Source organism: Pithys albifrons, chromosome 4, assembly GCF_047495875.1.
Source record: "Pithys albifrons albifrons isolate INPA30051 chromosome 4, PitAlb_v1, whole genome shotgun sequence".
Lineage (NCBI taxonomy): Eukaryota > Metazoa > Chordata > Aves > Passeriformes > Thamnophilidae > Pithys > Pithys albifrons.
Genome location: NC_092461.1, coordinates 41,315,332 through 41,340,663, shown reverse-complemented (window position 1 = coordinate 41,340,663; position 25,332 = coordinate 41,315,332). Strand labels below are relative to the sequence as shown.

General features: G+C 41.9%; 1 protein-coding gene across 1 annotated transcript in view; it reads right to left on the bottom strand.

Moving 5' to 3' along the window:
* The window catches only part of SNTB1 (syntrophin beta 1), a 122,058-nt gene that overhangs the window by 51,079 nt on the left and 45,647 nt on the right, over window positions 1-25,332 (bottom strand). Inside the window, exon 2 of the mRNA XM_071553912.1 lies at window positions 4,726-4,942. Within this exon, the coding sequence (XP_071410013.1) occupies window positions 4,726-4,942 (217 nt within the window). The remainder of the gene's footprint in view (window positions 1-4,725; window positions 4,943-25,332) is intronic.

Sequence of the window (25,332 nt, the reverse complement as noted above, 5' to 3'; positions counted from 1 at the left end):
CATAGTACAAACACTGTGGGGACGGAGAGCACGGCAGGAAACTGAAACCCTTGCACATCAGCTGTCTTTGTTTGGAAGATATCACTAGTCTTAAAACTGCTCTTCAACATTGTTTAGTAGCAACTTGAATGTCAGCACTTGTGTATGTATGTATGGCCAAACTTCGCAAACGAAGACTTGGGAAGGGCTCTCCCCACGTGGGGGCGTGCCCGTCAGCACTTAAATACCTTTACATCAGACACACATAAAAACATGACCAGCTATTTGTTGTCTTCCGTCCTGCCCTGCAGCATTCACACTGCTCTTGGGGAAGGGAGAAAGCCCCCTGTCATTATGCTAGGAGAAAAGATGTGATTTTTGCTTTTGCCAAGAAAATGAGACAACTAATCCCAGATTCACCAGGACCTGCACAGATTGAAGGTCAGTCACAACATGCTGTAACTCTCCAATTCTACACTAGTATCTCCAACACCCTGCGGGAAAACTCAGGGGTTCCCACTCTGTGCTCAAACCCTGGCATATTCCCCCAGCAATCCATTTCTCTAGAGAGAAGGGTCTCTCAGCCATGCAATATATCAAGAAGAAAGAGGAGGCCTTCTCCATGGTCTGTCCCACAACTCTACTCCTGTTCCTCATACCCCAACTTCTTCCCTCTTCTACCCTCAGGGTATTGAAGCAGAAGCTGCAAATGCCTTTTTAGCTAAATTACCTAACTTCTCTCAGCTTGAAAGACAGAACAGTAGATAAATCCCAAGTGCCACCTACTTGTTTATCCCTTCCAATGAAGAGCAGATTTTGTGAGCAGCTACAGTACTATATTAGCAGTTACAGTACAATAAACAAGAACATGGTGAGACATCCAGTGTCACACAAAAGGCGGATTTGGACCCATCACAGTAAAATAGTTTGGAGCTAAAGTTAAAAAAACATGCTACATTTTGACCTTGAATTCACAGCCCTTCATGGGCAAGGATGTAAAAAGTATGAATGACAGTGTCCTTCTCAAACAGACCGTGCACACTGAGACAGCACAGAACAACAGGCTAGTTTAAGGATGAGGGGCGAGTCAACCACAGTTTCACCCTGATTACTGTAATTTTTGTTATTTTCTGGATTTGAATTGCACTCTTTCAAGTTGCTTTATTTTGATGTTGGATTGTTGACATAGTAATCTAAACAGATAATAAACACAGCCCACCAGGAGAAAAAAAAATGTAACAAAAATTCTTGATATAAATCAGGACTTTGACTCTATCAGGCTCAATAACTTCTTCAGAGGACTTATTGATATTGAAATAGTAAAATACGTCTGTACCAGTAGTGATAATTAAATGCCTTTCATCCAAGGATCTCAAGCTGTAGCTCATAACACCACTGTGAATTAAGTATGGTCTTTCCATTTCACAAAGATTTTGCCTACAGTCAGAGAGCAGCTCAGTAACAACACAAAGAGCAATTCCTTGAGGAGACGTGGAGAGGGGTTTTTTAATACTGGTAATGTATCCATTATATATCTCTACCTTTGCTCTATCCCCCATGTATACATAAGTCCTTTGTTTTTCCTTTGCTCACAGTAACAGAAAAAAGACTCAAGTTTCCTAAACCAGAGCCCAGTCCTGCTAAATCTGTACTGTCCACTAGGAAAAGGAAGTTTCCACCTCCTCAGGAAGCCCTACGGAGCTGCTCATGTCCACACAGGACTGACACAGCTCCAGCATCTTGCAGTGGTGCCAGCACAGTGATGGTGACAGGATCAGGCCCACACCTCCTGGATTTGGCAGAAAGAAGTGCAAGCAGGGTTTTAGAGTGACTTCAAAAGCAGGTGACAAAATCTTTTCAGTCCACACAACATGGCTTCATTCCTCCAAGGAATGTCATGTCTCCTGTGCTGTGTAAAGAAGTACCTTTGTATTATGTCCCAAGACTTGGAAAGCAACAACAGAACATTCACCTCAGAGACCTATTTTTTCGTCTCCTATTCCTTTATATCATCACCAGATACTGTTTATTAGTATTACTAGATGTGACTATTCTCACATGTCCCTTCATTGCGTGGGGATGCTCCTCTGTGAGGCCTGACACTAACCTTTATTGATGCTACCAAGAAGGTAATTTATCAGTGAAAACACAGGCAAACAACTGATTTTGGTAGCAATTATTTCAAGCGGTTTCTTCCAGCCTAAATTATAACAATGGGCTCTGTGTCTAGAGGAGAATGACACAGATGCCACTCAGAAGCTCTGGTATCTTACAGCTTTTTTAATCAGGTGACAAAGAAGACAATTCCCTACCTCCTCCAGAGTGAACCCACAGGCAAGTTAGGTGAAGGAAACATCTGAGAACCACTGGCTCTAAAAGCACCAAATTTCACTCCTGCTCCAAAATAACAAGCTCACCAGAACAGCTCAGATCAGACTCAGACTTAAGAATCTCTTAACTGGGGTCAGTCTTTCAGGACATGAAGAAATTCTATGCAGGGCTACCAGCTATAATGGGAAAAACAATACTTCTCCATGTCCATTAAACCCACATTTCACTGCAGCTTTCTAAGACCTGGAGATAAGTCAGTGAGAACAAACAAGTATTTCCTTCTAGGTCTTCTAACATAGGTATCTTCTCATGCTGAACATCTAACCAGTCCAGCCTGGTCCTACAATACTGGAATCACATTTTCCCCAGCCTACACTGAAGAAATAGCTGCACTGGAAACTCAGGCTTTTCATGGCCATGTTTATTCTTAGATGAAAACTAACTCTGTTACAGTCCAGAGGAGGCCTTCTATGGCCAGCATATGCTTTGGCAGCCTGCCACCAGTGCTCTCCTAAAGCCATCCAGCAAAGTGACACCATCAGTTATAACATCTAAGTGTGTCAGGTCACTGGGTTATGAAACAGAAGTGTTGTAAGCATGTAAGGACATGGACTGGACTCTGCTGTGAATGAAGATAGAATTATTTTGTGGATCAGAATACTATCTTGGGATGCATTCCAGTGGGAAAGGGTCATTGCATTGTTATAGCATTCCTCCTGGGAAATAACTTCCAGTATTCAGAATTGCTAAAAAACTCTGAAACCAGTGAAGATGCTAATCAATGGGGTGCTGCTATTACACTGCAGCTATGACAATGGTAAGATACTGTGGGCTTTGATGGAAAAATCCAGTTTAGACTGCACTGTGCTGGACTACAGTAAAAATCAGAAGTCACTCTTTCCACAGGAAATGACAGCAACACAAAACGAAAAACATGGTAACAAGTAGTATGACTCTCCCACACATTACTTCCTAGTAACACCTAAGAACACACACACTTGTAGCATGCTTCAAAAAAGTCAGCTCCATTGCAGAAGTATCATGAGCAATGAGCATGTGTCCCTCTGAGTCAGTCCTTCTGTCCCTCAAACCAATCTGAAGACCTGAAGAGTGACAGAAGCTGAAAACTACAATATAGGTAGGAAAAAAAAAGGGGAAAAAACTATGAGAAAATGAAATGAAAATGTGTAAAATATCACTACATTGTATTGATTCAAATAATGTGACCTGTATGGGTATTTGTAAAATATACTCCATTTCAGAGAGCATGACAAACTCTCAGCCAAATGATACTCCTGTCAAATCTCCACATCTTAAACTCTGTAGATACATGAGGGGAAAAAAGGGGGCCAATACAATAAACATCTTGATTAAAAATGAGACAGACTGCTAGGGTAATTTCTGTTTTACAATCCCATTTCTATAGTGTCAGTTATCACTTACTGTGGTGGTAACCACTTGGTGAGAGGATGAGCAGAAGGAGAGTAAAGCAATACTAAACAATGAAGCATGGAGGGGGAAAATTAAAAGGTTAGACAAATATGCAAACGAATGATGGAGGATTACACAGATACTGATGTTTCTGAATTTCAGTGTAAGAGATTACAGAGGATCCTCAAACCCCTTTCTGTTTTCTGCTCTTCTCGTCAACCTTTTTTGCAAATGAAAATGTAACTTTTGTTTATGCCTATACATAAGTTCTGAGAATCAGAAACATTACACCCAGCTTCAGAGCAAGGCAGCACGCTGCAGAAAAACAAAAAGGCCATTATTTGGGTGGAGAATCAGTCTGCATCACTGACTTGACTGGTCCCTTTTTTATTAGCAGCTGTTAGAGCAGGGATCAGGGAGTGTGCTAGTGTGGTGCAGCTGTTCCACATATGTTATAAATAAGGGTTGGTAAAAGCACATCTTATTTTTAACATCTTGAAAAAAAACCAAGAAGTCACAAAAATTCCCCATTAATGCCTTGTAAGTGGAACTTTTCTCCTCTTCTTGACTTTAATGTCCAGAATGGATTGGACAAAACAGACTATTCTTAAAATAATATTCATTAGAGAAAGGAAAGAAAATGCAATTTAGCAGAATCAGATCTAGCCAGCCTGGAGGATGTAACCAATTAGAATTGTACAGTGTCTTTTCCTTCAAAAGCAGACATTTAATCAGGATGAAAACAAATCCCTGAGATTCTATTTCTAATAAAAATGCTGCATTACCACATTGAAGAGTTTCTCTAGCACAACCCAAAACCTGAAACTGGCACCACATGTCTCAGACCCTACCACCCACCCTTCCCAAACCAGTGCTTGCTTCCCTTGCTGGGTTGCTGCCTGCTCACCAACCCCATAGCTGAAAAGGTCAACAACAATTCAACGTAAAGGCAAAATCCCAACCCCAGGCAAATCCCCAGTTCACCTGTTTTCGGGGTCTGACACTGTCATGTTGCGCGTCACATAGCACATCTTGAGTGGTATTGTCTTCTTGTCTCTGTGGATGGAGAGCGAAAGCTGCGACATTGGGTCAGCAGAGGCACAGCCCAAGCGGGGAGATTCTGGGGGAGGCGTCTCCCACCCGATCTCTGACACAGGTGAGCCTTTCTTCACATAGGGGGTTGCTTCTCTCATGTATTTCACTATGGAAAAGAGAAATAAAAAAAAGGAAAGCAATAAATAAATGGATATTCAGTAGTTGCATCCCCATGTTAGTTCTCTGAACTGGTGTTAACCCTCAATGCCTTTCACTGTTTCTGCTCACCCAGCACCCCAGCACTGAAAGCTGTGCAAATACAGAAGACAGAGATCTGACTGCTGCCAGTCTCAGTATGGTGCAGTAAGTAAAATAAGGGAAAAGAACAGAAAAATAGGCAAAACAAGAATATACAGCTAGTGTAAGGCTAGGAGAGCCATCCCACCTCCATACACAGCCTGGAAGTACTCATGCAGCAATTCCTACGTACAGAAGCTGTGAGCTGTCTGAGGTACATGGAAGTTTTTAAGACAGACATTCAATCAAGTGACAGTGAACCTATTAATCCCCTATCTAAAATGTTTCAGCAATACTTCCAGTGCTACCAACTCACATCTTGCTTCTGGTTCACGCTTTTCAGTGTCTCACCACTGATCTCAACAGCTCTTTCTGCTTGCTGGGAAGCAGTTTTAGCTAATCTACTTGTACATATATATATGGAGTAAACAAAAACCAATTCGCTTCTTAGACTTCTCTTGGGGAAATAAAATTGAGTTTGAGTCTTTCGTGAGAATGAAGGTGTCAGATTAGATTTCTTCTCATACTGTTCCAGGTTTTTTCCCACTATGGATAGGAAAAGGGAATGTAGGTTTCTGAAATGATCTTAATGTATTCAAAATCAATACATCTTTTACAGGTATACCTCATATTCCTCTTATTGTGCAGGCAAATATTGCAACATTTTTCTCTGTTTTTAAATTCTTTTGGTAGTTTAAGATTGTATTTGCTTTTCCTTTTCGTATGCTTGGCAAATCTGGCATTCACAGCCTCCTTTCCTTCACAAACCTGATGGAGTTCAGCCAAGGAAAGACCGCACATTTAAGTGCCCTGATTAAGCCTCTATCCCCACTGCAGCTGTGGCTGCCTAACTGGCTGTGGCCACTTGTTTGTACCCAGGACTCAAACAGCAGTGACATGAACTGAAAGATCAGGAGCACTGTGAAATTATTTGGGGAAATTATTAAAACACTGTGAGACAGCATTTCAAGGAAATGGCGCAGATCATTGTGTCAAGCTCAGCTGGAGAAGCTGGGAAGGACTGAGTAGCAAAAAGGTGGGTAAATTACAAAGGGCCACTGTGGTGAAGGACATTAAATTAGGGAAAGCCTACTCAAGTTTTTAAGTTCAGAAAGAAAGCAAGAAAAGTGGAGAAGAACGAGTTCTCTGTCAAACCCACAGATAAGGAGATTAATTTCAGCGTTACTATTTTCAAGACACTTCATAACAGTTTTACCAAATGCAAAATCAGTGCAAAACTGGAGTCCAGGCTCTGTGAGCATCTACTGCCATTTTTTTCTGTAAAAGACCTTAGTTCACAATCTGCCATTGCTCGCCCCCTCCTTCTTGAAAAATCTGTTAACTTCAATTACAAGGACTTCTGTGTTCAGGTATGTTACAGGATACTCCTCTGTGAGAAGTATCATTTGTGATTTATCAGAAAGGCTGTCCACCCAAAAGTGGTGTTTTGATTTCTTTGTCCTATCCTATTCTGAGTATTTTTTAAAATTCATTGGTTCCCTGCTCAGGGAAGAGCTGACACAAGGCTTCCAGAAACTATTTAAGACAAAAAATGTTGCAATTTATGGGGTTTTTAATCTTTTTGTAGACATATACCTGAAATCTATTATCTAAAAACCTGTGTCACCTAACTCACACAACCAATGGTCATCCTTGGGTAGTCCATAAATTGCATGATTTTCAAAGATGCTGAAAATAAGCAGTTTTAGCCAGTGTCATAGAGATACTGGTTTCAGCAGCTGCTGGCTCAGTTTGGATGTACTCACAGCCTCATGTGTGGACTCAGAAGCCAAGAAACTGAACATGTACAGATGTGCTGAATCTATTCCTGTTTACACTGAACAAATATGACTTTGTAATTAACTTAGACAGGAGGAACAGCTGAAGCTGTAAAAATCATGTTCGACTGGAAACAAAATTTTGTTCTCCTTAAAACTAGAGATTAACAATTAATCTGTTGAAAAAAGTAATCCTGTCAGCTTTTGAACCCTGTTACAGGACATGCCAGCAAATGTAATGCTAAATAAAGGTCCAGGACTCAATAGTGTAACTGTTTCATCTGTGCTATTTTCATTTTTTTTTCAGTTGCAGCTATACGTGTTCAACCTTAGCATATTTTAATTAAGGAAAAGAGAGAGGGGGAGGAAGGAAGCTGAAGTAAAGAAATTGGCTGCAAACCTAAGCAGAAACTAAAAATGTGAATTTAGTTCCCTAGAGATGGGACAGAAGAAAAGAGCTGTTCCTTCTAGGTGCCAAGAAGCCAAGTTTCCATGCAACACACTGGTGAATTCATGGCAGACAGCTGAAATATTTCAGAAACTCTCATGAAAGAGGAAGCAGAACCAGGAGGAGAGAGCAGAAACACAACCCTCTTTCCAGAAACTGGGTCTCAAACACAGTGAAAGCCAATAAAACCACCTTGAGGAAAAACATGCTATGAAAAACTTTTTCAAATAATGAGCTCCCAGACATCTAGTTTCTACTGCCTCTCAGCAGGAGATGGTTGCTCAGCCCCAGAGACTTACAAGAATAAAGGCCCATTAACATACTGATAAACTGCTAACACCATCTTCCTATGAAATTCTATAGGAGAATCAGAAAATGAAGTGAATATAGATTTTCTGTCAAAAGAAAAAAAGGATTTTGGTAATGTCTACTAATTATCCTGTATTTCCTTCTAAATATAAGCACAGCTCCAGATTCCTGGCTGAATTCTGCTGGGTTTTACAGCCCAGACTTTACGGCTGTTGCATATCCAAACATGTTTCATATTTTAAAAGCCCCCAAATGGATATATATATAAAGGCACAAATGTAATATAGAAATGGAACAGGTGGCAGAACATGATCCATTTATAAATTTTTGGGTTATTATTTAAGTTTCAGAGCCACTGTTTTCCATTTGCTTCATCAATATGCATAATTACATGTCTATAACCAAAATTCAGCTTATGAATTTAGCCAAAATAAGGCACACTGGGTTCAGATGACTCATAAGTTTTATGAAGAATTATTTCCCATTTTTCCTCTAAATTCTGGATGCCAATACTTCAGAACAGGGAATTTTATAACAATGCACCAGTAACTCTACTACATATACAGCAATTTAGGGTGACTTCATGTTACAGGTTACATTTTGCAGCCTGTCCTCTAACCAATTCTTAATCCACATAGTAGAAAACAAGTTGATAACAATTCTATTCCCCACTGCACTGAGAAACGCAGATACAGCAAAGTTAAAGTATAACAGAAGGGATACAATTCGCTTCCATCATCGAGTTTTAAAACCAGAAAAAATATGATCTAGACTATTGGACATTAAAGTAATAATGTGGATAATATTCTGTTTTCAGATCATTACACTCAAGATGCTAGATTTTCCTTTGGATACAGTAGCACATTCAGGTACTGACTGAAAAAGAAAGCAGCTATCAAGGAAACTGTCTTTATACATTGACAATGAAACTACATAATGGATTAAAACCCCAAGGCATTTAATAAAATTAAATAAGGCATGCCATTGTATAACAACTCTGAATTATGTATAACTATACTATAAACATGTATATATGTAGATGTCTTCTGAATAGATACATATCTTTAATATATATAAAAATATTAAATATATGTTTATATAAAAACATCAAAATCTTTAAGATCACCAGAATATTCTCTGCAAACACAGAAACCACCATGCAAGGGCTCAGAAAGAAATTCTAATGGTTTCATTGTTATAGTAACTCAATTTACTGATAGACTGTAATTTTACTTGAGAGTTGTCTAAAATAATTTGTTTGATGGTATAGCTCAACATCAGAGATCCTCATGTTCAGTACTAATTAATGATCCATACCCTTTTGGTGCACCACTAATAAGAAATTGCGGTCAGGCAATTAAAATTCCAATCTCTGAGTGCTCCTCCCCACAAAGAGAAAAGGAAGGGAGGTGGCAGTCAAATGAATTAATCCACTGATACACACTATTTTGGATATATTTTTTGATCTTCAAAACAGGCAATGTAGCTTCCAAAAAAGTAATTCATTTATATGCACTTCTGCCAAGTCCCAAGACTCCACAATTAATCCTTTGTTACTGTTCACAGATGATTTTTGAGGGGAGAAGAAGCAGGCTTTTAATGAGAGAAATACTACAGACCAACTTGGTCAGGTTCTTGGCCAGACGCCTTTCTGAGGAACTGGGACTCTTCTGACACATTCAAACTGTTTCCTAGGAGGGAAGACAAAGACCACTGAAGAGAAGCCAGCAAGCCTGAGGAAAACTCTTTTGTTACTCTAGGAATGAGGACAGGATGTGTAGGTTTACAATATGAAAGTAAAAGGCACAACATGACTGAATCTGCTCAAAGACAGCAGATCAATGAATTCCCCTTTACACGGAAAAAGCACAGAGTACCCTCTACCATGATACCAGAATTTGCCTGCTAAGTTATATGTGAGAGATCAAATTTCCACTAAACTCAAGCCAACTGCACACCCTATACCGGACACATGTATAAAAATCTGATATACAAATGAGATGAGCTGCTGTTGCCACCATCAAATCTGAGACTCAAATACTTGAAAAAAAGAGTTTATGATCAGATCATTAATGAAGGTGTGTCACATGACCCTTTCAGCAGCTTTAATGTGGGCATGAACCAAAAAACAGTCAACAATCCTGCTTATGAATGTTTCGACTATATTTCCTATGGAAAAATCTGTTACTACATTCAGACAAGTAACATCCACTAATATCATCTACTTTCCCTTGAGCTGAAAGGGATTTGAAATAGTAAACCTCTTGATCTGCCAAGAGAATCAGATCTTCACCTCTGGGAGATGATACAAATTAAACACCTTGAGAGAATTCAAATCCCCTTTATGCTTTGGCCATTTCTCACTCTGTAGTGAGACTATCTTCTCCGGGGACACCCCCTTGTCGCGGGGGAGAAGCTTGCGTGCCCTCATGAGGTTGAGAGCTATGCTGGAGGTGGTTTGTGCCGCCGGTAGGGTCTCCCATGCCAGACAGGTCTCAGCTGAAGGGTCAGACAAAGTGTGTCCAGGATGGGCTCTCTAGCCGTCTGGCAACCATCCTAGGAGAAGGACAACTCTAACTCCAAACCCAGACAGATGGAGCTCGTTTAGCCCTGTAAGGCCATCCATCTAGGAGAAGGATACTCTAACCAAACCTACGTCCTGAGGTATTCGCTGTCACCGTCCAAGCTCGCTAGGCCGCGGCAGATGAACCTTAGGAGTAAAGGGTGGGGCCAGTTCTGCGCACGCTGTGCCTCACCTAAAAAATCCATTGCGCAGGCTTGAAGGGTTCACCCACATTGCAAAGCCCTGTAGCGACAGGTGAGGGTCGAAAACGGCAGGTGATAGGAAGCAGCTGGAAGCCACAGACCCAACCCTGCATGCAGGCGGTTCAGGATATTGGTCATTAGAGACTTGACCCTGGAGATGACAGTCTCTTGCGGCAGCATCCTGAATGACCAAGCAGCCTTTTCTAGGGACAGCACTGCTTGCTCCACATGGAGAGGGGCCTAGCAAAGGTGGCCTAAACAAAGCTCATCTCCACACCCGGTTGGATAACCACGGCCAACCGGCATCTTCCATGCGGTCAAACAAAAACAAAGAGATTTCAAAGGCATACACCTGCCTGCAAAGGTGTGCTCAAACTAACACTCGCATGTTGGAACATCAGAACCATGCTTGATACTGGGGATAGTGGACGTACTGAGCATCGTTCTGCTCTAATTGCCCATGAACTGTCACGACTCAACATTGACATTGCTGCTCTCAGTGAAGTTCGTCTTCATGAGGAAGGCAGCCTTAAAGAACATGGTGCTGGCTACACACTCTACTGGTCAGGCAAACCCAAAACCGAAAGACACCTTTCAGGAGTTGGCTTCATGATTAAAAACTCCATTGCCTCCAAACTTGAAAATCTGCCAACAGGTCATTCCGATCGCATTATGTCCTTACGCCTCCCTCTACACAACAAGCAACATGTTGTTCTTTTTAGCGTATATGCCCCAACTCTCCAAGCTGACCCAGCGGAAAAAGACAAATTCTACACAGACCTGCGCCGCCTCACCCAAAATGTTCCTGCAGATGATAAGATCATAATCCTTGGTGACTTCAGCGCCAGAGTAGGTAAGAATTCTGAAGCCTGGAAAGGAGTCCTGGGCAAGCATGGCATTGAAAACTGCAACAACGGACGCCTCCTGCTAGAGTTTTGCGCAGAACGGCAGCTCACCATCACCAACACTATCTTTCAACAGAAAGACAGCCTGAAGACAACCTGGGTGCATCCTCGATCCAAGCACTGGCACCTCGTTGACTATATCTTAGTACAACAGAGAAATGTCAGTGATGTCCGTCATACCCGAGTGATGCTGAGTGCAGAATGTCAAACAGACCACCGCCTTGTGCGCTGCAAACTTAACCTCCACTTCAAGCCCAAACCTAAGAGAGGCGGCATTCCAAGGAGGAGGCTCCAAGTCAGCAATCTTCAAACAGCCACAGTGAGACACAGCTTCCAGGGAAACCTTCAAACTAGACTTAAAGATAATCCCATAGATCCCTCTCCTGAAGCACTTTGGCACTTTTTGCAGTCCTCTGAAGAGTCCCTAGGGTTCTCCTCCAAGAAAAACAAAGACTGGTTTGATGAGAAAAATCAAGAGATCCAGGAATTGTTGAAGAAGAAGAGAACTGCTCACCAAGCACACCTTGCTCAGCCATCTTGCCATATAAAAAAAGCCGCCTTTCGTCTTGCATGCAGTAAGCTCCAACAGAAACTTTGAGACATCCAGAACAAATGGTGGCTCGACCTAGCAGAAAAGATACAACTATGCGCAGATTTGGGTGACCAAAGAGGATTCTATGAGGCCCTGAAAGCAGTGTATGGACCCACACACCAGGTTCAGAGCCCCCTACTCAGTGCAGATGGTCAACTGCTTCTAACAGATAAAACCTCCATCCTGAACCGATGGTCTGAGCACTTTCATACTCTCTTCAGTACCAACCATGTAGTCCAAGGCTCAGTAATTCAGCACATTACACAACAACCGGTGAAACATGAATTGGATGCAGCCCCTACTATGGGAGAGATACTCAAGGCCATACAACAGGTGAAAACTGGCAAGGCAGCTGGGGTTGATGGAATTCCACCTGAAATCTGGAAGCATGGAGGTCAAGCACTCCATGCCAAATTCCACGAGCTTGTTGTGCGTTGCTGGGAACAAGGGGAACTACCACCAGATCTCCATGATGCAGTCATCATCACCCTGTACAAGAAGAAAGGAGAAAAATCAGACTGCTCAAATTACCGAGGTATTACTTTGCTCTCCATTGCTGGTAAAATCCTTGCAAGAATACTTCTGATATATTAGTACCCACTATTGCAGAAGATCTTCTACCTGAAAGCCAGTGTGGTTTCAGAGCCAATAGGAGCACCAGAGATATGGTGTTTGTTCTCAGACAACTGCAAGAGAAGTGTAGGGAACAGAACAAAGGTCTCTATGTAACCTTCGTTGACCTCACCAAAGCTTTCGACACTGTGAGCAGAAAAGGCCTGTGGCAGATCTTGGAACGTCCCCCCAAGTTCCTCAAAATGATCATCCTGCTACATGAGGATCAGCATGGACAAGTCAGATATGGCGATTCACTCTCTGAGCCCTTTCCAATAACCAATGGTGTGAAACAAGGTTGCGTTCTTGCACCAACTCTATTCACAATCTTCTTCAGCATGATGCTCCAAAGAGCCACAGCAGACCTCGATGAAGAAAACGGCATCTACATCCGATATCGTATCAGTGGAAGCCTATTCAACCTAAGGCGACTGAAGGCCCACACCAAGACCCTGAATCACCTTGTCCGTGAGCTGCTTTTTGCTGATGATGCCGCCCTCGTTGCTCACACAGAAGCAGCTCTGCAGTGCTTAACATCCTGCTTTGCAGAGGCTGCTGAGCTATTTGGGCTGGAAGTCAGCCTGAAGAAGACAGAAGTTCTCTACCAACCTGCATCTCAAGAAGTCTTCCATCATCCTCACATCACCATAGCCAAATCAGAGCTTAAGTCAGTCCAGCAGTTCACCTATCTGGGAAGCATCATTTTCTCAGACGGTAAGATTGACAAAGAGATAGACAACAGGCTGGCAAAGGCATACAGAGCCTTCGGAAAACTCCATAAAAGAGTCTGGTCCAATAAACACCTGCAGAAAAGTACAAAGATTAGTGTCTACAGAGCCATTGTACTGTCTGCTCTTTTATATGGGTCTGAATCATGGGTCATCTATCACCACCACCTGTGGCTCCTTCAACACTTCCATCAGCGCTGCCTCCATACAATCCTAAACATCCACTGGTGTGATTACGTGACTAATGTGTCTGTTCCTGAACAGGCAGGGGTCACCAGTATCGAGGCCATGCTGATGAGAACACAGCTGTGCTGGGCAGGGCATGTCTCCAGGATGGAGGATGACCACCTCCCAAGGATTGCGCTCTATGGTGAACTCGCCACTGGCTGCCGCCAAGAGAGGAGCCCCGAAGAACAGATACAAGGACTCCCTGAACCAACACCTCAGTCTTGGCCATATTGACTGCCACCAATGGTCCACTCTGGCCTCCAATCGGTATTCTTGGAGACACACCATTCACGACGCTGCTGCTTCCTTTGAGAATGCATGGAGAGTCAGTCTTGAGGAGAAAAGACAACGCAGAAAGAACCGTTCCTTGCCAATGTCACCTAGGGAGACGTTCCGCTGTGCCTTTTGTGACCGGACCTGCCTATCCCGTATCGGCCTTTTTAGCCACCAGCACGATTGCAGCAAGCGTGGGTAGTGCCCTTCTCAAATCTTCGTTCGTGAAGCCGAGCCATGATGATGATGAGTGAGACTATGCTCCATTTCCCATTTTCTGCTGGTTTTAAAGTAATTCTGCTGAATTCAGTGTATTCTCTATTCATCTCTTATAGGGCTGGCTTGGACCTAAATTGTAAGGAAGTGGTTGCTTTTAAATCCTTTATAAAATATATTTGATGTTTGCAATTAACTATATTTTTATATGAAAAACACAAATAAGTATTTTAAAACGATAATACAAATATAAAAGGTGGCTGCTGGCTGGTAAGCAATCAGGCTTGAAGCCTGAGCTTTCAGTGGGCTACAAACAGTCTGGGTTAAAAAGATTAACAATTTCACTTTAAAAATATAAAGAATACTTTACAATGTAAATTAAAATTAGCAGCCACTTTTATAGAAAAGGTGAAGCAATGTAAAGCAGGGTTATAAGCACTATCACATTCTTGCACTCAAAAAATGAAGGCAGTTCCTCTTCAAAGTGCCTTGCAACGTGTGATTTTGTGTGGTTAAGAGAATTTCTTTGTCAGTACGGCAAGAAGATTTGGGCTCCACCAAACAGCAGAAAATGGTACAATATGGGCTGCTCTCAGGAAGCCATGCAAGGGTGCAGTTTGTGAAACCTCATGGTTTTGATAACCTGAATAGGTCACAGTGACCAGCTACACTGTGTTATCCATATCATGTTTCAAAAAACATAACTCACCACCAAAACTGTCTTAGAAGTTAAGAAATCACAGGGGGAAACCCAGCGTGAGTCTTGGTTGGAGCCATGGGCAGCCCCTGTGGGTGCTTTCTCCTTCCCACTGGCACCAGGGGCCTCCCTTTTCCATTCTGATTTCAGCACTTGTGGAGCTGGAGATAGCACTCTCAGACTATCCCATATTTCTGTGTAACGCCAAAATCACTGCAGTTACTTTCCCTCAGTTTCCTTTCCTGAGGCTTTGCCTACAATGTGGGCTGATTCAGCCACTGACTCCCATGGCCTGATGTCCCCCTTTAGGAAACACTTCTTCAATCCTTCATGACTTTTCTTAGCACAAATGTTTTCTAGGGAGAGAGAAAGCTTTAGATCTCTTCTCTTACGCAGCATATCAATTTTGTTAACTGAAAAGCCTGTAAGTATTAATCTGTTTTCGTTCCTCCACAAAGCCACAGTTTTATACTCCACAGCATGAGTAAAGCACACAACTTACCTCCCTCTAGACTATACCAGACAGCCTGAGAACTTCACCTCCAGTAAGCACTTCCCACCAGCTTCTACCTGAGATCAGCTGGAGCTGGTCTCTGATGACCATCCCCTTTCAGCTCCTTCGTGAGTTACACTTCCATGGCCTAATAATAAAGTCCATGTTTGAAGCTGCTCAAGGAAGCAGGCCGAGTTTCAATACGGGGGTGAGATTTCTTTGTATTTCTGTTCATAGTAGATTAACAGAAACTAAACAGACACAAACTTGTGTCAGACAGAATCACAATGAAACCGGAGGCTGGATCAAAGCTCTAAATATGTGACATCAGCAGTTGAGCTGATGGAGTGATCAAAAGTAGTCCCAGGCTGTCAGCAATCTGGTAAATAAAAATTTCAGAGTGGTAAAGTAATAATAATAAATTAAAGGCAGAGTCTTTCCAGTTGTTTTTTCTATATACTTTCCATTATAATGTCTCCATTACTCATACCTACTACACTGAATGTGTTACAACTTCCTTCAAGTAATTTAGTTCATTTTAAATTTCAAAGTTTCTATTTCAATCAATTGGATGTACTCAGTTCTGAGTTTTTATATGTCACTAAGGACAACTGTATGCATTCTAATGGCAAGGTCCCATAAGCTATTCATCTCTTTCAAAAAAACAAATTTTAGCCTGTAAATATCCTGTAAATCCCAGAAGGGATTAGTTTGGTTTGGTTTGGTTAAAAAGGAGATGTTTACAGCTTATCTAGGAGACACTGATAGTATCTCAAAGAGCTTGTTCTCAAAAGAAACATTACTCAGTGGAGAACAGGAAGCAGCTACACTACACAAGTGTCTCATCAAATAAACTACAAATTGAAAAAGACTACTGTCTAACACTGCAAGCCATAGCTATCTAACTTACTACACTGTTATGTAAAATGTTACACAGCTCTTTGCTACATTTTTACATGACACTACAAACTCTACAATTGGAACTATGCAGATCTTTTATAATGGAAGTGGAAAAAATCTGAAACTGGCAATTTGGGAGCTGAACATGGAAATTAGCAGTCACATTTTGAGAAAAAGCATTGTGGGACCTGTGAGTCACTCATTGATAATGAAACTGGAGCTTCTGCTTGTCTCTAAGGCAGAATGTTTCCTAAATCAAAAAGAAAAAAAACTGGGTTTAATCAAATGATATTAGGAGTAGATCATCATACTCATTCTAACCCCACTCAAAGTACAACAGAAAAATGTGACTTCATGTAAAGCAGGGAAATGGAATGAAATACATTTCTTCAGTAGAACTGTAGTGCTCAGATTTCTAAGGGCCATCTCCTACCTGAAACTGACCTTATTTTTTTAAATCTTTTACCAGAAATCTCAGGAATAACTTCGTTCAGAATTTCTTGTGTGCTGCTTATGCTTGTTTCCCTGCCTCTTAGTATTTATAGATCCCTCTCCAATCACCCACATGCTCAGATGGAATACAAGGTGTCTGGCAGAGCCAGCATGCTATAATTTTTCTATTTACATGAGTAATCTCAAGTGTCAGACCAAATATTTCAACTGCTAGTGATTATGTGAAAAATACATAAGGATATTACGGCTTTAGAGGATGCTGCTATTTTAGCAGTCACACAAATCATTAAGTAGTACAGGATGGACTGAAAATGGCCCTCATTGAGAGGGAAATTATTATGCTGTGTATGACTGTACCTGTTTTACAGATAGCTAAACTGACACAGGCAAGTTAAAATGCCTTCTTCAAAGTCATGCAGTAATTCAGTGACAGAGTTCTCTGCATTAAACTTACTTTCTACCTCTTCATGACTTTTTTCTTTTTAAACAACTCAGAGATCCCAGTGTCAGTGAAAACTGGATTCTCAATGTTCACAGTCTTATCCCTATTGGAAAATCTTGAAGACCTTCTAAGATCTCCAGGATTTATTTTGAAGAGCAGGGCTGCAATCCCTTGCAAAATTTCAGTTCATCCTCTTCATTCTTCACTAGACAATACCAAGAGCTTTGAAAATTAACAAACGCAGAGCACACATTCAACTAAGAAACTGCTGTATCTGCTGTGGCTGGGCTGTGGACCAAACGGCATCAGGTCACGGTACAAGTCCTTGTTTTTGGGAAGCCTTACCAACAGGACAGACCAATGGCCACATCCACAACACTCAACTGCAAGAGATTATAAATACTTACCCACTGAGGTATGGAAAGAAAGCAAGAAGGCAAGCAGGAAGAAAAGCTCAATGACAAAGAAACACAAATCCAAGCAAGTCCCTAGACTGATCATGGGGAACTGGGATGAGTGTTTCTGATCACAGGTGAGCATAATGTAGCAACTCTATTTTTATTTATTTGTGTAGTATAATGATAGCTCAAGACCACCTTTGCCTAGTTCTGAAGTCCAAGCACAGTCTCACACTGCCTCTACTCCACATAAAGTAATTGGCAAGATGACCATCCAGGAAAGTGGCAGACCTGGAACGCGGTTTAGCTCTACACCTGTCTTCTGGAGAAAACTACCCTGAAGTAGGCAGATTGTTCTCTGAGGCACTGGAAGGTAGACAGAACTCACAGGACACCACCCCTTGTATTTGAAGAAGTGGAGGAAGCAGGACTGTATATCCAGCAAAGGTGATGAAAAGAGATGACAATGAAACATTAAACCACATCCTTGTGCCTCAGTTCTTTAGCTTCCATTTGAATAGAACTCTTTTCTCACAGGGATTATGGTTTTTTCTAGGAATAAGCCACCAAAATCCTAAGAACAAACTAAAACCATTAAAGAATAAGTACACTAGTCATTAGCACTGGTTAAAAGATATTCAGAAAGCACCTATACTTTGAGCATAGGAAATTCTCAGAACTGAAGCACACAAAGAAACTGAGACTGAAAACCTAACTGTGCTGCCACAGGACCATGGATGGCATCATGAGATGCTCTTCACGGCTCAGTCTCTTACCAAGATGACAGCTCTTCTATTCTCATCCCCAAGGAGTTACAGTTACTGTATCTTAAAAATTGTCAATGTTCCCTGATGGAATACGGTCCTTCTGGAACTTAAGTGCGTAATGCAGTTTGGGGTGAAAAGAAATACTTGCAGGTTTATTACTTTTACATAGTATCATCTAAAACTATTCTACAGACAGGATCTCAAAAATGTGAACACAGGGAACGAGGAAAGCAGTGAAAATCCACATAAAAATACTAAATTCAGAAACTGAGGTGCTCTGAAAAATACATCTTCATTCAAATTCTTTTCTTTCTCTACAAACAAAACAGAACTGTGAATTGATATTTTGATTTAAAATGCCTTTTTAAGATCAAACTCCTTTTCTAATAAATATTGCAGAGAGTTTCTCAGCATTCATTTTGTCAGATGGAAAATTTGTACAGTTATGATTCTATTAGGTTTCTTGCAGTGGACTGGGCATTTAATCAATGAGAGCAAAGAGCATCTAAATAGGGTTAGGCTTCAAATTCCTTTCAGTGAGAAGTTAAATCCCCATTAGCTTTGAGCCATAAGCCCCTGTGGGTTTAGCATGCAGCTTAAAAGATAACTCTGTGAGGGGTCATGGCTCTTTACTGAGGAACAGAAAGCCTATTTCACAGATCACCCTGCAATAATAATGTAAATATAATCCTGTTTCAGTGGACACTTTATCCTTCCAGAAAACAAGCAATGTTTTCTGTTCCAGAAAAAAATCATATTAATCTTAATTTTAAGGGTAAATTCCATGCTTCATTCAAGCCCTGTTAGAGAGAATTACTTGGGACTGTCCTGGTACTGTGCCAGCATGGTCCCCACACCTCTCTATAGGGCAAGACAGGCATAGGTTGCTCTCATCAAGTGCAGTTGACTCGGCACATCAAAGCACGTTTGCTCACTATGCCAAATGCCAGTTTTGACTGTTCCAGGTTAGGTCAAAGCCAGGTTAAAACAGTACAACCTATTGTTTTTCAGAGTCTGCAAACTGCCTGCCAAGTACTTTTTGGTCAACTTGTACAGGAGGCTGATAACAGAGGCTGGAAAAGAAACTGGCAATTCTAAGCTGAGCTTCAAAGGGCTGTAATGAAATGCAACTCCCGTTCAAATCATCACAGAGAAAAACCATTTGTTTAATCGGTGAGAAGAATACTAATTTCTTTGTATCTCAAATTTATTTGCCATTTGTACTACTGGAGCATTTACCAGGATTAGTGACAAACCGGGGCATGACAGCCTCAGCTGCTGTGCAAACACAGAACAAAAAGCTCTTCCCCTCTCAGAGATCTTAGAAATCGAGTACAAGAGACAATAGGGACATGACAAGGAAATAAGCAGGCAGAAGAGCCCAAGGTAAAAAATTATGCATGTATCTCCCAGTGTTGTTACAGTTGTATTGTGTTCCCTGTAAGGGACACAGCAGTAGCAGGTGCTGTTCGTAAAAACACTGGAAAAACATGGGGAAGAAAAGGAAATATAAGTAGGGTGATACAGTTGCTAGGATGCATTTGCAATTAATAGTCGCAAGAATTTTCCCCGTGTGGTTATCACTGCAGCTTCCCAAGCAGGGATCCATCAAGATAAACTTTCAGCATGACCTCAGGCATTAAAGGTTTTCATACTGGAGTTTTTGCTTGAATTCTGCTATTACAGATATAAAAGTATTTTTCTGAAGCAAGGACAACTCAAGCAACTAGGAGCAGCTAGCCAGACGAGGATGCCCAGCAGAGCCTGTATGGACAGGGGGACCAGCCCTGAGGCACGTATAATGAAGATTCTAAACACATGTGCAGATTAACTGCAGCTCTGCTAAACCTCACAATCTCTGTCTTGGCCTCACATGTTCAGGCCAAGTCCCACAAAAGAGAAAAAACCCCTTGCTTGTATGTCTGTCCTGTAAGACCTGGGAACAATCCTGCTGCCAAAGTAAACACGCTTGCAAGGCAAAGGCAGACTGAAAGCATAGGATAAGGCATGTGCATCCTTCCATTAGCATAACTGGTTTTCTTTATGCTCCAGTATGGGAGTACCTTTGAAATGAGAAGTTGAAAGCACAGTTTTCCCATCCAGATCATCTCTGCTTTTACAGAGGCTTGGGGATACACAACAGGGATAACTATCTGTTTGAGGCTTGTTTGCTTTATTTAGCTCAAGGGCAGGTTTCTCTTGCTACTTGCAGAGAGCACAATCAGATTATATCAGTGCTGCTGCCTTTTTTTTTTTAACAGCAGCACTGATGGGCACAGAGGGGAAAAATATATCAAGAACTGTTTCTCCCCTAAAGAGCTTCTGATCTTAAAGTCACTTACAACTTCCACCAAAGTCACTGGGTTCATCTTCAGTGGGAATTAGGTCAGGTCCAATGGTCAAAACTGAAGATGTGAATAGTCTATAAAGAAGGAAAGAAGGGAAAGTGGGAGGAAAACTAACCCTCACAGGTAGCTGCATGAGTAGCTGTTGAGTTCCAGTTCAACAAGAGATATCCCAAAGAGGATGACTGGAAAAGAGCCTTGACTTAAGCCTTACACCGTGCCTTGGTGCAGGATCACAAACTGCCTGCCTGTGTCCCTATAGCCAAGGTGACTCTTCTCTCGTCTCAAACACTGAAGGCCATCAGAATATTACTGACATATATTTCTAAAGATCACACACTTAAGTAAGCTGACCCTTGGCACTATTGCCATTGTAGGTTTGTTTTTAAAGGACATGTTTGAAACTCCAGATTGCAGCAAATATTAGAAACTGATAAACAAATAGTATTTGTACCATGTTCATCTCCAGCTCTTTAAAGACCACTTCTGCAATTTCTCCCCTTCCTGAAGCCATAAGCGGCTGAAGTATTTAGTTGGTGACAGATTAAGAGCCTAATGCAAAACTTTTGAGGAATGTAAGAACCAGTCTGGTTGGTTGTTTATTGGATATAAGAAAAAACAATGAGGACCTAAGAGAGGATGTTAAACTAGCTGATGGCAAAGGTATACCTGTGATATTTACACCTCTTCCGCCACAGGAAGTGTTTGAAATTCATTCTGGTGGCTAAATAATGGCCCACTAGATATCCCAAGTTAGGAGCTGAGAATGCTGGAGTGCTTTATACACTCTTTGTTTAACTAAAGGTTATTCTGTAACTCTTTCATTAAATGCATGATAGATTAGAGAGTGTACAAGCCTATTAACTGCAAAGAGGGCAGACCAGTTCTCAAGTATGCGCCTGTAAAAAGAGTTTCTAGGTCACTTCAGCTTCCTCAAGACCGTTTTTCACACTATTTATATTACACTGCCTAGTCTCAGCCCACTGAAGGGACAAATCATCACCACCTTTAGAGGCAAGACTAGAACACTCATGGGATTCTTCCAGACTGACAGCACAATCCCTGCACCTCAGCTTACAAACACCAGACCTGGCTCACACTTTGAGGTTTACAGGGTTTGTGCTTAACATGCAGTGACATTAATGATCAATGACTTGAAAGACCTCTTCAATAAAAGTGTTAACAAGATAATTCATTAGCAACAGATATACAGCAGAGCAACTATACATATGCAAGCCCATATAGCAATGCATAGACATTTTGCAGATACATGCAGATATACATGCATCTCAACAACATATGCCATGTCCCAGGGTGCTGTTAGACAGCAAGAGATTTCTGGCTCCCCATTCCTCCAGAAGCTCTTAACTTGATCACAGTAGTCCAACCCCCTCAACCCCTGGTACTAAATCTGGATTTGTTCCTCTGCCAGGAACTGGTTGGCAGCAGCAGTCTCCCCTTCAGCCAGCATCTACCCCAGCCCCCTCCCTGCCTCCCTCCCATGGGCACACACTGCACACCCCTCTCACTCACCCCATCGAATACCAATCTCTTCCCTCCCTGCCCAAAACACTTCACTTTCCCTTTTACCCTTTCCTTCACACAGCAGCAGCCTCTGAACTCTTCTGCAAAGGAGGGGAAGGAGGGAAAGGAGGAGGCAGAGAAAACCAGTGCTGCTGGGCCAGGCTGTCCTTGCCCACTCCCCCTTCCTTCTGTACACAAGGCTGCACAGAGCGAGCAGCAGCTGATGCCAGACTCCAGCCCCTCTCCCGCTCCAGTAGCCCCCTGTGCTGGGTCATGTGCTGCAAGAAGCTCCCAGGTTGTGCTGTGCAGCTTTTGTCCCCATGACAAAGCCCAGCAGCAAGGGCCGAAGCATCCCATGAGCTACGTGTTGTACTATGGTGAATGATGACAACAGGTTCATGTAAGGAACCCTGTCTACCATTACAGAGAAATGTTGCCTCCCTAACACAATATCTTTACAATATTCAGAGAGCATTCTCTATGCATCAGTATTTTCAGATCACTTCACAGGAGCTCAGCACCCACCACAGTAAGATCAAGTTGCAGCAGTAGGTCTGCACTGCTCCACACAAGGGGAAGCCTCCAATAAAACAGCAGTGAGGTCTCCATGCTAGACCACAGCACGGCCCACCACCATTCCCTTTCAGGCATGAGGAGCTAGAAGAAAGTTAAAGACAAAATATATTTAGTAATATACAGTCAAATTAAGTTTTGGGAAATGGATTGTGATTTTAACGGGAAAGAAAACTTCATCACATCAAGGACACTGTATCCTTAAAATAATCCAACAACAAAAAACACCCAAACACAAAACAAATAGAATGGTTATTGGGGCTGCTAGTGAGATGTTACCTAACAGGATGAGCAAGCTCATTACAGCCTGTCTCCTTGAAATTCTCCACTTTCTTAGTCTCCAATGCACTTTCAGAGCATTAGCTGCAATGGTGAATTCCAGCTATATTCAATACAGGCAGTAATTAAATGGTTATAAAAACATGAAGTTGGAATGTTGACAAGCTCTACGAGCAGCACTATCAGCAGTGATGGCCGGGAAGTCAATCTGCTGCACTTCTCCAATGGTTTAAATAATGTTTGTCAGGATCCCCCAGTCAACACTTTCTCCCCGCTTCTCTTTGCATCATGCCGCAGTAATCGTGCAGATGCCTGCTGTGCTCAAGAGATGGAAAGCTTAAGACGTTCTTCAGGAGAAGTAAAACAACAACAGAAACCCTCGTGCAATTAAGTCATGTTTCACTTTCCAGAAAGACTAACCCAGTGAACCACTAACAGCTCCTCTCCCAGACATGCATTTCCCACTCCTATGGCACCCCTACCTTGCTATTTCTTACATGTGAACAGAAACAATTATTTTTTAAATACACACAGAGGAATACGTGGCTGACACTTGCCAATGAGGCTCAAGAGCGAGCAGGTATAGTTACCTCGAAATTCATGACCAGAGTTTTTGTGGTAGAGGAGAATCTCTTGAGCAACATGGTTGAGTGATAAAGGGCCATACTATTGCCTTGGTCCGGAGTCAAGCATCTGACTCCGCACTGTGATGAAAAGCAGGTCCCTTTGCATGGGCTATCACTTTTAGAAGAACTCTGGTTTTTCTTTAAACTCCACAGTGGCTCTTCCAGTAGGAGGAAAGGCAGTGTGTGTACAGGCAGTCCTGCTGCCTGCCCTGCCAGCCGTCCTGCTCAGTGCCCTGAGCACACACAGAGCAAAGCCCCAGCTGCTCACACAATGCTGCCTGCCCCTGTCATCTTTCAGATTCAGAAATACCAGTGCAGAAACAGAGACATGCACAGTGAGGTTTTTCCTACATATTCTCCAACACAACATACTGTTTGCTACTCCGCAGTCCTTCAATAGCCCCAAACAGGCATTCAGTTAAAACTATTTTTTCCTACTATCCTTTGCTTTCAATGTGCTCACTATATTACTTTGTAAGGATACCCCTTTGTGCTTGTATTCTGACACAAAACCTACAGGCAACCATTAAGAAGAATAAAAGAGATCAGCTCTATTTTACTGTCTTGACTTATTTCCTGCTATCAATTAGGTAGGTCAGGACTGAGTAATTCCACAAAACTAAGTCTGTGTAATTGCTCCTCATCTTTCACTATTATTCTCACCTTTCATCCCTATTTTATTCTCATCAACAGTTACATACACTTGTCACACCTCATCTTTAAATGCTGATCACTTCATTCAAAGCAGTGCTTTGATTGTCTAGCATTTCAGGGATAGGATCCTGATGTTTTCTAGGATGAAAGGAAGTCTGTCTTGCTTTTGGTTTGCTACCACTACAGATGTCCAAGCAATCCTGCCGAGAGCTGGAGAGCCAGGAGGAAGGAAAACACACCTCAAACCTTAGACAATATATTGTACCTCCTTGGAAACAATGATCAAATACAGCAGAGCACAGAGACTTTATCAGTGGCCTGCTAAAGGAAATCACCAGAGGCAAACCCTCCTTAGACACTGGAAGATCTACAGAATGAAAATGGGGTATTTTCTTCTCTTACAGATTCTTTGCTAAAGAGATATAAAAGCTTAGCAAAACTTTTCCTCTGTAAGACATTCAATTGTCACTCTTGACACTGGACTCTGATGTTTACAAGACATAGTTCCCATCACAGTCTTATAATATTTCTATCTGATTAATTAGATTAAGAAGTAAATCTACCATGAAACGGGATTCACTGAAAACCAGGCTCCATTAATTCTGGAGTTGTCGGACCTGAGTTTTTTTGCAAGTAACCAGGAAGTCCAATTACATGCACAGGAAAAAAACACAGAACATTGGATTCCTCAATGAATTAACAGAGAGAATCCAAGTCTTAAATAACAGTTTGTCTGAACAGAACTCTGTTCCCTTGCAATGGGAAGAGACTGACTTGTGTAAGACATGCAGCTGCCTTCAGCTTGTGTCAAGTCCTTGCCAGAAGTACTCATAAATAAAGTCATTCCCACTTAGCAATGCTCCAAACTGGGCCAGATGGAGCCCTTGATGGAAGCTGAGCAGAAAACTGAGGCCTGAAGAACCATAACACCCTTTCTTTCTAGAAGTGCCCTTCAGTTTGGAGTCAAGGCACTAGCTGGGCTCCTGAAGCATCCAGTCCTGCAGCTGACCCTATTCTGGATTTGAGTCACCAACATCATCAATCTCTATGCTTAACCATGGTGACACTGGTCTTTTAAGACGAAAAATACAAGGAAGTCTTCTTGCAGAGCAGAAACCAGGCACTGGCTGAGCTCCCAAGACTTCAGGAGATGATTTAATTATCTCTCTTGCTTTGGCACACACTTTTGGTAGACACATGCTGCTGCTATTCCCTTGGTGATCAAGTTAGTAAAATCAAATGACGACAAATGA